Source organism: Mya arenaria, chromosome 3 (genome assembly GCF_026914265.1).
Source record: "Mya arenaria isolate MELC-2E11 chromosome 3, ASM2691426v1".
In the NCBI taxonomy this organism is placed as follows: domain Eukaryota; kingdom Metazoa; phylum Mollusca; class Bivalvia; order Myida; family Myidae; genus Mya; species Mya arenaria.
The window spans coordinates 15177466-15193080 of record NC_069124.1 but is presented as its reverse complement, the minus strand read 5'-3'; the positions used below and the strand labels follow the sequence as shown (position 1 = coordinate 15193080).

General features: G+C 35.0%; 1 protein-coding gene across 1 annotated transcript; it reads left to right on the top strand.

Moving 5' to 3' along the window:
• The first annotated feature begins 3197 nt into the window (after positions 1–3197).
• On the top strand, positions 3198–14857 carry LOC128228439 (scavenger receptor cysteine-rich domain superfamily protein-like). Its single transcript, XM_052939753.1, has 15 exons — positions 3198–3649; positions 4143–4273; positions 4461–4620; positions 4907–5057; positions 5420–5571; positions 6147–6326; positions 6472–6690; positions 7502–7666; positions 7980–8135; positions 9154–9339; positions 11699–11830; positions 12180–12488; positions 12770–12955; positions 13527–13661; positions 14189–14857. The coding sequence occupies exons 1-15, from the start codon at positions 3559–3561 to the stop codon at positions 14653–14655; spliced, it is 2820 nt and encodes a 939-aa protein (XP_052795713.1). The 5' UTR covers positions 3198–3558; the 3' UTR covers positions 14656–14857.
• Positions 14858–15615: the final 758 nt, after the last annotated feature.

Here is a 15615-nt window from a genome sequence, read left to right as displayed (position 1 = left end):
TTAGAAAACACTAAAATTATAGTATAATTATAGTATACTAGAGATCAGTATTTTTGGACCAGGGACATTCCACGGATAACTACTACACCTATATAAAGCATGAGTCTAAGATCCTTTTTTATAATAGGCTTACAGAGATTCTAAAACAAAAACTAGTGATTTAAGCCGTACTAGTACTTTATTATACAGCCTACTTTACATATCGATTACACCTTTTATAAAGGAATTGATACAGAAACAATACCCCAAACTGAACTTTTCCGTTGTTTTCAAATAAATTGACAGTAACCGGTATGGCTTGCAACCTTATCAATGCAAATTACGATTAGTTTTATTATCAGACAGTTTCAACAATGTGCATTTCACTAGTAGAGTACGCCGTGAGGGTACCAATTTGCATGTGAAACGAGTCGAAATATTTCATAGAACATGTGACTAATTTAACACGCAATGTTTGTAGATTTAAAGTAGTTTAAATATATAGTTTTAAGGCCTGTACATTTTTAAACTATTGGCAGTGTTCATCATGGATGGTAAGACTTCCTAAGTGTTGTTCAATTCTATACGAATGGAAAGTGGCATCAGTGTACTGATGGGTTTTGGAGGAAATATGTGAAAGTTGTGTGCAGGCAGCTTGGTTTCAAGGTACCGTTTCTGTGCCTGGAGGCTTATAATGCATAAACAGACACATGTCAGGTTAAAATTGAGCATGATATGTTACAATAAATAGCGATGTATCCACATTTGATGTCGACAACTCTAATAACACATTCTGTGAAGATATGTGGGTGAGTGATCATCTATAACAACCTGCAGGCAATTTGTGTTAAACGATAGACAGGAAACGTATTACACGTTTTGTTATTTACGGTACGTGTGCATATTTTCAGGAGATAAGTACAGTTTTTGTGATATACCTTAGGCGTTCGATCGAGTCTGGCAAAAAGGCCTTATTCACAAACTGTCTTCTTTTGGCATCAGAGGGGATCTTCGGAACAGGATTACATCATATCTTACCGGTGGGAAACAAATATTTGTTGTTTCGAATTCTTCTTCATCTTGGTCTGATGCTTGCGGGAGTGCCTCAGGGCTCTAGTATTTGTCCTCTTTTTTCTCATTTATACTAATGATATCGCTGATGATATTAAAGCTTACGCTCGTTAATTTGCAGATGATACTAGCCTGTACATTGTGGTCGAGACACCTGAAGCTGCTGTCATCAATTCTAATCTTCAGAAACTATCCACTTGACCTTCTAAATGGCTTGTCACTTTCAATCCTTCTAAAACAGAATGAATTATTTTTTTTCTATAAAACGGGATGGATGGATTCATCTCCTTTTGTTTATGCACACTACTCCAATACAAAGTGTTCGTTCTTACAAACATTTCGGACTTGGCATTTCTGATGATGCTAAATGGAAAGATTATAAATGGAAAGATCATATCATTTCCGTTCTCGACAAAACTTTAAGATTGGGTATCATGCGGGGTCTTATAAAGCTTATATGTATATGTCAATGCAGGCAGTATGAATTCATACTGCCTGCCTTATAAAATACATATTGGCTTTATAAGACCACCTTTGAAGTATGGAAACGTTGTCCGGGACAACAGTTATGCTTATTTATGGAGTAAAATCGAGGCTATTCAGACGGAAGCAGCGAGGATGGTAACCGTGGCCACTAAACTGTGTATCAAACAGGGTCTTAAGCTGATTTTAAGTGGGACACCCTTGCAGTTAGAAGGCAAAATAGGCTTGTTTTTTATAAGATGAAAAGCTGGCATCACACCAGCATATCCAACCTCTTTGATTCCATCCCAGTCTCAGGTCATAGAAACTCGAAAAACGTTATCCTACCAGTTTGTCGAACCCAGTCATAAGCGTCATCATTTCTTCCTGCTAAACTCCGAGATTGGAACTCCCAATATCAACTACACAATCGAAAACAGTCCAATTTTAAAATACAAACTTCAAACACACTCTACAAAACCATCTACGTTTTACAATGTCGGTTCGCGCCGCAACTTTATTATGCATTGTCGTTTCAGACTTTGCTGTAGCTCGCTTAACCAGGATCTTCACAGAAAAAGTATCATTGACTCTCCTCTATTTACATGCACCACTATTGAAAATGTTTTCCATTTTCTGATGAAATGCTCTTTCCAGAGACAGAAATGTTGCAATGATCTTCCTTAATTTTTGGTGACGATCGCTCTACTTTTGAACAAAACAAGGACATATTGTTGTGAGTGTAGAGGTTTATATCAAGTTCAACGCTTCGACACTTGATGGGGACTGCACGGATAGTGTTTGGTGTCGGGGGGGGGGGGGAAGGGATGAGCAGTGTGTCATGCATGAGATGCTAAACCAATTATGTAGCTATTAGACACGTGTTCCAGTGAACGAACGTTTTAAAGTGGAAACCTCATTATTTATCGGTATATTTATTTTGATTAATGTGAGGTCTTTCTGTATTGTTTGTTTTTAATAAGGAAATGTCATATGGTTTTAAAACGTTTCTATAGGTAATTTATGTTGATGAGTGTGACGTCTGTCTGTATTATTTGTAATTTAATGTGTAAATGGTATATTTTTTTAAAACGTTTCTATTGGTCATTTATGTTGATGAGTGTGTGTTCTGTATGTAGTGTTTGTACTTGTGTATGTGTTGGTTTTACGTTTGTATCGGTAACTTAATTTTGATGATTTTGTGCTATTTGGGTTGTGTTTATACTTGGTGTTTTTATGTGTTGACTTCTTTAATGGTTTGGCCGTAGACTTGTGCCTCCAAACATGGTGTTTTTGTTACATTCGACTAATTGGTTTGTCTCTCTAGTTTCATTGTATTATTGTTATAATTGTCATATTTTTAACAAAGAAACATAATCTTTCCCCGGTATTGTTAAAGTTAGGTATTAAGTATTTTCATTTTTAGGATAAAAATCAAAGAACCAAATATACATACTACTGTTAGCCAACAACATAATCATTCTTCAGCACAGGGCGAACATAGATTGTAAATTTTAAGACGCCAATCTATAAATTTAGACAATTTTTATTAAACGTAACAACCTCTATCATCTATGTCCTTGTCATCTATGTTTACGTGACATCCGTCACGCTTGTCGCACAATTATGACAACAGGATTGTACTATTGTTCAAATTATAATCTTCAAAATGATGAAGCGTTTGTTTGAATAAGCATACGCCTTTGAATCGTTTGAATCGTTTTAGTAAACACACTTTGGATAACTTTTCATAGGTGTGTTTCAAACGAGTAATTTAGAATTAAAGCTTGAAATATTTCGTTATATTAGTACGTGGTATTAATTGGTAATAAATGTTGACATAACGGATTGTTATTTGAAATTATCATTGAAATACCGAATAAGCTCAATATTAGTTTCAATGCGCATTAATCCTGACTAATTCAAAGCATAATCTTAAAAGAAAACACGAAAGAATCTCAAAGATAAGATAGGCTGTTGGTTAATGAAACACAAAAACACGTGGACACGTTTTGTTGTTTAAGTGGATAAAGAAAAAAAAGGAATATGATATTTCAGAACGTTTTAGCTTTAGCGGCAACACTTGTCCTGGTACTCATTCAGCTAGGATCAATGGATATGGTGCGTTCTTCTGAAGGTACGTTCTTACTGGCAATTATTTTGTAACGGAGTATTTTGTGAACAGGGGCAGTCTGGTTTAAACCACGACAATTAAATTATGTATGAGTCCAATTTTCGTAGATCGTGGACAGTCCAGTAAGAACCCCTAAAACTACGTTATCCATGCTCGAGGCACGTCATTGATCAGCGAAAGTCCGCTAAGAACAAAACCAGCTATTTATGAATTAATCCAAGGTACATAGATCAGGGACAGTTCGGTTTTAACCACTTGAACTGTAGTATACAATTAAGAACCGACGTCGCAAGGTATTCAACGATGGTAGTGCAAATTACAATAATCAGACAGTTTCAACACTCTGTATTTCACTAGTATTGTTTTCCCTAAAGATACCAATTTTTCTTATGAGTTATAACATAATTATTTTATTATTAATATGAATAATTTTACACGCAATGTATGCAGATTTCAACAAAGTTTTATCATCTTTAACTTCCGTGGTTGTTTCTAGTGCGCATCACAGGTGGCAAAGACTTCCTTGGTGTGGTTCAATTCAATGAAAACGGAACGTGGTCTAGCCTTTGTACTGATGGGTTTGGGAAGACAAATGCGAAGGTTGTGTGCAGGCAGCTTGGTTTCAAGGTACCGTTTCCGTGTCTAAGGGTTTATGCAATGACGTACAGTAGCATGTAATTTAAAATTGGAAATTTCCCATTTTAAAACTGATCTTTTCTTCCGTTGGAATGTTCATATTTACCAAATTTTCAATGTCCTTCTAATAACCGAATCGTTTCCCATACCTTGAATATCAGTATTCTTTGTGTTTCAGAAAGGTATTGCTTTGAAAATGAGCTCTTTTGCAAATGCAGTTCGTCCGAACATATCTTGTGTTGGCAAGGAGACCTCAATATTGAAATGCAAATATAACATTGGAGGGCGTTGCAAGGAAAGTTGGAAAAATGCCGGAGTTCTATGCTACAATCAAAACAGTGCGTTTGACTCTTGTTTGTGATATATAATTCAAGATCATATAATAAATCAACCCGTGATAATAATACATGCATAGGCTTATATATTAAATGGTAATCCGATATAGACGTTATATAATGCTCTCAATTATTCATTGTGAAAGGTTTTACCTAATTAAGCGTAAAAGCTGTCAATATATCAGAAACATGCTTGAATGTGCGTTCTTTTGCATAGAAATGTCTGCTTAACATTTTTAAATGTTTTGTTCACTATTTATCACTAAAACACTGGAACGAATGTTTTTAGAACCTTCAGTTCGCATTAACGGTACACGAAACTCCGGTCGTGTTGAACTTCAAGTTGACGACATCAATTACACATTTTGTGAAAGTATGTGGCAGAGTGGTCCATCTAGAACAGCCTGTAGGCAATTCGGGTTCAACGACGGGCTGAGAAGGTAGCACACGTGATTCACGTAACATGTGCATATTTCAATGTAACAGTTACAAAATTGTGCATCCATTATATACAACGGTTATTATTACATGTGCATGTGATATTTTCACAAAATCGTTTTATTTATAACTAGTTCAGAAACTTTGCAAACATTTCATTCCATGAAAGACAACTGACCATTCATTTGATGAAAAAACAGTCTTTGTTTGCTTTTAGATTTCTAAAATATATTCTGTATCTGTTGTAGCAGCTGTATTGAAAAACAACAACAATTTAAACGTAATCTCAATTTTACCGACAATGAACACATTTTATTAAGCATTATATGAAACAGTCATCGATATATTTGCAAACTTATACCAGGATTTATCCGAATGGTAACATGACCATGCTAGCTATCAGCATCTGGTGTGACTATAAGGACCAATCAATTTTCTCGTGCTCCTGGTTCTTGAAAGACGATTCCACATGCCTCGAAGTGAATAGAGCTGCTGGCGTGGTGTGCTATAATAATGGTAGGTGTTCTAAAGATCATCTTTAATAAATTCGTTGGGAACTATTCTAGAAATGATTTTGTTCTACTTTATATAGTGAAAGCGCCAGTCAATCTAAATCAAGGACATACTTTTAACAGGACTTTTTCAAGTATTTCACCGACAATATCAGCGGTGATATACCGTTTACTGTTGTACTTTGTTCAAACACACTTAATACACACTTAAGGTACTAAGTCCTAAAACAAATTCAAGTCGCATGTATTATTAGATGTTCAATTATGTCAACTTTGTCGTTTACTTAGTTCACTCTGTTGTTATTACTTTTCCTCCACAGTGTAATTATTATTTTTCGTCTAAAGCGTACTTGTCCTTTTTTATCCAAATGATAGTAATTTACGTTTCTGGCCAGTCGCAATGAGTGAATTATTCAAAGATTCACAGAGTTGTGCATTCAAATAGAATACTGCCACTGCAATGGGCTTTGATAGTACTGCACTTGCCATTGTTGTCTAGGTATGATGTTTTTATGCCCCCAAAGAACTATTTTCTAAATTTCTGGTTTAATTCAAAACATATGTTTTGTATATACACAGTGCGTATTACTGACGGTTGGGAGAACGACACAATGATTGCTGGTGTAGTGGAAATGTATTATCCCGACTATGTTGCTACAACGAATTGGTTTACCATGAGCCCTACTGGTTTCGACGAAAGGGAGGCACTGGTTGTGTGTCAAGAACTTGGCTTTCCTTACAGTAGACTTTTACCGTTAGGTAAGACATTTTATTGCGCACTAATTTACTGACTGAAATCTTGAAAAGCAAGCAATACCTGAGGTACAATTATTTTATATCGATTTAAGCAAACGCATTTCTGAATTCTTGTATTGTAACTCATATAACAAGGACTTTTTTCCAGGATTATTTGGGGCAAAGAGCATCCCCATTTTCCACAAATTTAATTGTAGTGGAAGTGAAATTAGTTTTGCCGACTGTGATTACGGAAAGGCAACCCAAGAAGACTTCCACATCGTGTATGCCTGCTATATAAGACCATATGGAGATTGTTGGCAGCGGTCAACTATGACCTACGAGTACTCTTCTATTGTCTGCTCCGTATACCCATTTGGGAACGAAGGTATAGACTCCGGAAACTCACAATATAATGTTTAATTTGAAGCTGGAGATAATGTTCATACTTTTCGAGCAAACCTGATGACTAAAGGTGGAATATATGAATATTTTGGACACAAAGAATCAAAATAAGGTGTTTTTTTTAAACAAAAAATATTTTCAAATTCAATTTAATGTTCAATGACCTCTCTACGATCAGGTACGTGTCCGAAAGACATTTTTTACAACTATATAACTTTTCGAATTGTTATTCTTTTGCAGTCCAATGCTTGGAAACGATTATATAGGAGATCTGATATTAATATATATACATGCCTCTGACATTAAGAAACTAAATTTAATTGCATACACAAAACAAGTCAACCTTTTAGCATTTTCTGTCATATGTTTAATTGAATGATAAATGTAACATTTGTACATACTTATTATCACAAATTGACCTTAACGACTTGTTACAAATAGGTTTTATGCTCACTTCATGAAATGTTTACCTACATTCATTCGCTTGAAGTAATGCTCCTTTTGAAAAAAATGAAAGATAGATAAAAGTCAATCTTAAGATGATTTTATCGGTGGATGTAAGAGTTACACAGTTAATCCTTAAAACATTATTTTATTAATATCCCGTCTTTTTGAGTGATTCTTGCAACTTTGTCTTGTTTGTAAGTGGGTCGACACTATCAACGAGTAGCCAGTGCATTTTATCCAGCCATTTTGTCTCTGATATCAATCATCAGTCTATGTTTAGAAACTATAGACCAGGTAGAATCAGAGACCAGAAGTGATCGATGTATTGCATGCAATTCATTTTGCAGGAATGAGGGTACTACCCGTTGACCATTCACCTACCATAGTGTATGTGGAGAAAGACGGAATAAAGGGAGTTATATACCCTGAAGATTGGGACGATAATGACGCCAAGGTCATGTGTCAACAGCAGGGTTATAAAACAGGTGTAGCCCTCGGGCCGAAGTATGCAGGTAAATCATTTAACGAAAAGTAAAGGACATTGATAGTCAACATGTTGGGTGTACTTTTATTAGCTTACTTTACATCCATTGCATGTCAACTCGTGAAGAGTTAGTAAATCCTTTTTAGCTTTGTTCCAATACAAAATGACCCCAACGCTCACTAATGACGATATGTTGTGTAATGTGTTTGGCCTGGTTGCATTCTGTGACTTTTTTGTTTTACCTTTGACCGTGTGCCTTTAAATCTGTTCTTGTAGAAACTGTAATCAACTGAGGTAGTCTCTGTAGTTTTAATTGTTGTATAACAACTTTATATTCAAAGATCCAAGTTACCCATACTGGATGTCAAGCGTGCAATGTGCTGGAACAGAAGGACACATTGAAAATTGTACCTTTGAAGAAAAACCTCCTCTTTGGAAAGCATTCTCATTCAGGGACTTTCGCAGCGCGGCACAAGTGCATTGTACAAATGGCACAGGTAAAGCATATGTTGCATAGGAAAATTTAAACATAAGTAACTCCTCATTTAGTTATCACTTTATGTTCACTTAGAATTCGACAGGGTTTATCAAAACGTTTTCAAATCGTCAATATTTCGAAAGTTGTTCAATGCTTGTTGTAATTTCGCTGCCATGTATTTCTTGTTTAGTGATTGTTTCGCCTCTACACATGCTGTTCTTTAAATGAAACATATTGGGTTTGTCTCTGTATGTTCCATTGTAAACAATCATATATACACATCAATTTCAAAAGTATGTACAGAATGAGGTAATGAAGACCTGATAAAGGTACAACTAAAAATCCTCTCTAAAAGTGATATCCTTCAGACGAATGCAATCTACATACAACAATCGGAAATAGCAGCTCCTGATTGACTGTAACTATGAAAAGTAAAACACTGGCAATACCCTCTTACTTCCATGAGTCATTAAGACATATAAGTATAAAACTAACCCGTCAATAGTTTTTGCTAATTGACCGGTATTTTTTTTATTTTATCTTTGTTCATTGCTATCGTTTGTTTGTTATACTTATTATCAAGAACATTGGAACAACACTTACATTTAATTTATTTCATCAAAGTTATCAATTCTTGTTATTAAATTGTGCTCCAAAGTTCGCGTGTGTTTGTTTCCTAGTAACAAGGGAAATCAGTCCGGAATATGATGTAAACTTCTAATTGCCGGTGACCGGTACACGTTTTTCCGACTCATTACACTTTTATGATGATTTCATTGTGATTACTCCTCCAAGTTACATTGTCATGTTAGACACAACTTATTCAATGGCGTGTCGGTCAAAAACAAAACAAATTGCACCCCGTCGGGTCTTAGCTTTTTGCATAAATATTGAAAGACCAGAAAATAAATGAATACTGTGTGTAATTTTATTAGTTATAAGGCGGACCGTGTCATCGATTGTATTTGCGTGAGTAACTGAGAATAACATTCCAAATTGTCTTACCGTATTTTCCTTGTCGTCCATATCTGTTGTAGGTGTCGATATACAACTTGATGCAGGAACATCGCCAAACTCAGGAATGGTGAAGGTTTCTGTTAGCGGGGAGTGGGGCGTTATCTGCGATAGAAACTGGACTAATATGGATGCGAGGGTAGCCTGTCGGCACTTGGGCTTTTATGACGGTCTTGCTGGTACCAATGTTAACAAATCATTAGGAAAAGGTAATATAAAACAATATAATGATATTTACTTTGAATAATGAGTTTAATAGTTCAGCATGATTATTTTCATTCAATTTGCCAGATCTGTAATTTTAATAGGTTATATACAGGCCTACGCATATGGACCAGATTTCAACTTTTCCCCAAAATTTCCTATGCATTGGCCAGTGATGGGCATTTATTCATATTGAATATTTCATAAGATCATCTTAATTTCATAAAACTTTCACACGAAAAATAGATAAATACAGACGATACCAAAACATGTTTCAAAAACAGTATACATCGAGCTGGGATTTCCAGGTAAGACCTGACACACTACATCATATATACCGGTTATTGAAGAAGGTTTTATGAAATATACATCAACAATTAAAAAAAGATTGTAATTTTGGGTAGTTTGTATGTTATTAAGCATAAGTGTTTAAATTCACCGCATGTGTGTTGACTTTAACCACAAAACAAAAAAAATGTAGTTACCGGAAGTAACATTAGCGACATCGATTTTGGATAACCACTATCGATTGTCGCCGACATAGCATTGTCATGGTGAGCTGTTGTGATCGCCCTGTGTCCGTCGTCCGTCGTCGTCGTCCGTCGTCAACAATATGACTGTTAAAACTCTAGAGGTCACAATATGGGCACAATCTTAATGAAAATTGGTCAGAAGGTTACCCTCAATAACTAGGACAAGTTCGATATTGGGTACTCTGGGGTTAAAAACTAGGTCACAAGGTCAAATTAAAGGAAAAGCTTGTTAACACTATATAGGTCACATGTATTACTGTTTCTTCAGGAAACTTAGTCAGAATGTTGATATTAATAATCTCTAGGTCAAGTTCGAATCTGGGTCATGTGCGGTCAAAAACTAGGTCACCAGTTCAAATTGAAGGAAAATCTTGTTAGCACTCTAGAGGTTTATAACTGTATCTTCATGAAAGTTAGTCAGAATGTTTATACTAATAATCTTTAAGTCAAGTTTAAATCTGGGTCATGTGAGGTCAAAAACTAGGTCACCAGGTCAAATCATAGGGAAAGCTTGTTAGCACTCTAGAGGTCACATTTATGACTGTATGTTCATGAAACTTAGTCAGAATGTATATATTGATAAGCTCTAGGCTAAGTTCGAATCTTGATCATGTGCGGTTAAAAACTAGGTCAACAGGTCAAATTAAAGGAAAAGTTTGTTAGCAATCAAGAGGTCACATTTATAAATGTTTCTTCATGAAAGTTAGTCAGAATGTTTATATTAATAATCTCTAAGTCAAGTTTAAGTCTGGGTCATATGCGGTCAAATACTAGGTCATTAGATAAAATCATAGGAAAAGCTTGTTAGGTCTAGAGGTCACATTTATGACTGTATGTTCATGAAACTTAGTCAGAATATTTATATTGATTAGCTCTAGGCCAATTTCGAATCCTGGCCATGTGCGGTTAAAAACTAGGTCACCAGGTCAAATAATAGGAAAATCATGTTATCACTCTAGTGGCCACATTTATGACCATATGTTCATGGAACTTGACCAGAATGTTATTCTTGATGATCTTTATTGGATCAGGTGAGCAATACAGGGCCTTCAGGGCCCTCTTGTTTAAAGCAAAGCAGGAAGTTGGCAAGATTGTTGTTGTTGATCAATCTCGACCCCTTGTTGTATTTTTGTTGAAGGTTACCCAAAAAAGCTTCCTGTAAAATTCATTGAATTTGGACCGGCAGTTTCAGAGGAGATGTTTCTTAAAGCAAAACAGGACGTCGCAAATTTGTTGTTGTTGTTGATCAATCGTGACCCCTGGTTGTATTTTTGTTGAGGGTTGCCAAAGGAAGCTTCCTGTAAAGTTTCATTGAATTTGGCTTGGTAGTTTCAGAGGAGATGTGTTTTAAGCAATTGTTGACAGACGGAAGGACGGACGACAGACTTCGTGCTCAGGAGAGCTAAATATACAAAAAATATCCATATTGCCTTATTATTTCATTCATTTTTCTTTCAATTTAATATGATGTTAAAAAACGTTAAAATAATAAAGCATACAACTCTTCTACTTTCTAGAATGTCTTCACTCAATATTATATTATGAAGAACTGCATCTGAAGAAATTAACTTGACCCTTCAGAAATCAACTTTACCAGCCCAGATAAGATCAGAAAAGGCCAATTTGTGATGGCTGGGCTTTCAGCTGAAGTTAATGGGAGATTAACAGTTATAGGTGATTTACTAGCTGATAAGCCCTTGCTGAGTTTCAGTTGCTCTCTGGTACATATGCGTAGGATTGTATAAACAATTTGACCGCGAAAAGCACATGCGACACATCTCTTAAATGGTGGTTTGGTCAAACATGTGTATTCAAACTGTTGCCCTTGTAGGTCGTTTGTGGTTGCACGACATAGAATGCAGCGGTGAAGAAAAGTCTATATTCTCCTGTCCGGGAAGTTTTAATGTTACGAATCAACAATACTATGATAAGTGCATGGCGTATGTTTTCTGTACGGAAAAAGGTACAGTCACACCTACCTTAGTTTAGGTTTAGAAAATAAGCTTTAATCTTATCTGTGTAAGGTAAGGCTTACCAGAACATTACTTTCTTAATAATACACTTCGTCTGATATCAAATGAATATAAGTAGAAAATGAGATGTTTACTTTCTTGTTTCGCTAAACTGTCATACCCGCGATTAATAAATACATTTTAATATCATGATTTTGAAAAACTTATAAAGCTATTCAGATAATGGGATGAAGAAGTGTTATATTCTTTTTGAAGATATGCGACTTTACCTATATTTAGCTATTGAAAAATATATTTATGTTATTCCTTAAACACACACATGACTTTTATCGTAACAAGTTCGACTTCAACCCAATGTGACATTTGGCGCTGTTCAAGTATGGGACAGAGACAACTATCATCTTGTGTGTGCAGAAGGTTTTGATAAACTTGCTGCTCAAGCAGTGTGTCGATCCCTTGGGTTCGCTTATGGAACAAGCATATGTTGCTCCGCTTTGGGACAAATGGAATACGATATTGTATATAGCAATTTCAAATGTACTGGTATCGAGTCAGACCTACTCGAATGCGATTATGTTAAATACTTTCCCAACTGCACCAGTGGACATTACGCTTCTGTAGCCTGCTCGAACCATCTGGAAAATGAAGGTGTGTTCATTTTTGACCGTTTTGTTTGTTATTCACAATTTATCATTCAAAAGTTTAATGAATAATGAACTGTTGTTCTTTGTAGAAATGTTTAATTGTCCTAAAAACATAAAAGTATTTAGGTTTAAGAAGTGTCTTTTTATCGAAATGTTCAATATAATTTAAAAACAAAACAAAACAAAAACGCTTGTTTTGAGAGTGATCAAATGATTTACAGCATTGTTGTTATTTTCGAAATGTTTTTGTTTCCTATTGCTTTCCATAAATCATGTATTTGGCAGATTATGAATTAAAGATCCATACATCTGGAAAAGTTACCATAAGACATTTTGATAATTCGGGCTTTATCTGCGCTAATGGTTTTGATGATGCAGCAGCGACAGTAATTTGCAGAGAGAAGGGATATAAAGGTGGATCTGCATATTACCATTCCAGAAATACTAAATATAGCACCGTCCCACTTTTAGGTATATGAATTATTTGTTTCAATTATTTTCAGAATAAGCAAAATATTTTCGTTCCAATAGGTTTTGAACTCAGTAAGATAATAGATTAACATAACACTATCTTGATTTTAAATGTTAAAATCGTTTGGTTGTATTATATCCATACGCAATACATGTCGCAAACTACGGTAGTCTAATCCGTATTCTCCTAAAGGGCAATACGACTGTATTTCACTCTACTGGTGCTACATCAGTGCGTATCATTGCGCGAAGTTAAAATGACGTCATAAAACAAAAAAGTGTGTCATTAAAACGATATCTATTATGAAATGTGGTGGGTGCCATTTAAGTGATATGATATCATACGAAGTGATCAGGAAAGTATATGATAAATGTGTTTCGATTCGGCATATCGAATTTGACCATCTTGGATAATTGCAGATTTCGATTCGTTGAGAGGAGAAAACAATCTCCCAGATAGTGCATTACTAATAACCATATTGTATAAAAGTGATATACATGTGTATCAATTCAAATAATGAATTTGAAGATTAACTTCGTTTTAAATGTGTGTCTTTAAATTTTATTCTAGGTGTTCCATGGTTAGCAAACATTGCGTGCAATGGAACCGAATACTATCTTGGACAATGTGAAAAAGACAAATGGGGCTTAGTTGGGACTTGCGATGAGAACAGAATACCTGCAGTTTACTGTTACAACCAAACGGGTACTTAAGCATTTTTTAATTGGGGAACAGAAGCGTATTTCTTATTCTGAAGTTATTAAGCTCCTATTCAATACGGGAGCTAGAGCTTGTTTTGGCTACCTATATTTAATCTTACTCAAGCCTAAGGTTGCTCAATAATATTCAATAATATTCATGGCAACAAGTATTAAAAGCTTAGGCTAAGCTTACTTAATCTTATTCTAGGCTACGGCTTACTTTGACTACGTGTAATTGAGCTTTTCTTAGGTCGCGGGTATGCGCTTGATAAGGCTACCTGAAGTTAAGTATATTAAAGATTGTGGATATTTTGTTTTCCTGTGTTCTTTGTATAATTATGTCAATGGTGAATCTGCAAATATTTATCCTTTTGGCTATCAGTAACCTACAAGTATTTTATTTTAATTTCAGAATGTATTAATTTTCTTCTTTGTATATATGCAAATTATATCTCTTTCTTACCAATGACAGTCATCTGCATTCATATAGTATCTCATAAATAATAACAACGTTCTATTTTTTCATTACAGGTTTCGTTTTTTCTCTTGTAAATGAAACAGATAATGGTAATGGACTTGTTGTGTTCACGGTAGATGATAAAAGCGGTGCGATATGTGTACGCGATTCCGTTTTTGGAGAACGACAAAAACTTGCAGCCATTGTATGTAAACAGCTTGGCTATGGAAACGGCAGCCTGCTTTTAAATGGTACTGAAGCTGAGAATGACGTCGTCGGAATGGAAAAATTTCCTGGAAAGTTGGATATGTTTATAACCAAGGTCGAGTGTACCGGAAACGAAAGCAGTATAACGGAGTGCACGTTTAGGATTGTAGAAGACTGGTCGACGTTCACTGAAGATTGGATATCGATAACAACAGATGGATGTCACAACTGGTCTTGTATGAGAGAACGAACTTACAACCGAATGTATGCGATAGAAAAAGAACTCTCGTGTTGGGGAGGAAAACGACGTTTAGCTGTCAAATGTTTCCTTTAAAACCGTGTAAATTACGAAATGCTAAGCATACATAATATATATAGCAATTGATAAACAATACTATGACCTTATATTTATTGCTATTACAGGACAGAAAAATGTAAAATTTTGTCAGATAAGCCAAATGATTAAAATACTTGGAAATATAATTTGTAATTTCCGATAATGAGAACATACTAATAAACAAGAAATTTGTTTTTTACATCATTTGTTACATTTATTGTATTTTTATGTGTTTATTCCTTTATCTTCATCTATATTAAGATTTTGTTCCGAGTAACTAAACCTAGCAAATAATTTCCGTAACGCATTTCCATTGATACAAAAAAAATAGTTTTACATAAACTCACAAAAAATAAAATACTCATGTTATCGTATGATTTAAACCAGTACTAAATCGTTCGTATACTCATGAACAGACTTGGGAATCTTGCCAAATTACCATATACGGCAGCAATGCGTGAACACATCAAATTGTTTTAAGAATCTGTTGGTATCCTGTGCTTTATAGAACCATAATAAAGTGTAGGACTTTCCATACCATATCAATGCATCAATTTGGTTAAGTGTATCACTAAGTCTTATGTCTTAATGCATAAGATCAAAAGGTTTATTAGAAGCGAACAAAGCACGCATTGTCTGCTCCGATAACTTTGATGTGCTTTCGAATAATTCTATGTTGTGATAGAGTAAAGCCTGGATAGGTATGTTTTTTAACAACATCAATTTTATAACTATCATAGTGCAAATCAACTATTATTTTCTGTTTCCTTTTTCTCAAATCATAGTTTTTCACTACATTTACAGACATATTCAACAAACAGTATCACCTGCAAACGAAATATATATGACAAAACATAAATACCGTCTACAGTACTTCTTTTGTCATTATACATATTGACAAGCTGTGAGAAGGATAAAAACCATCTGTTCATTTACACAATCGAGGATCCAGCAATA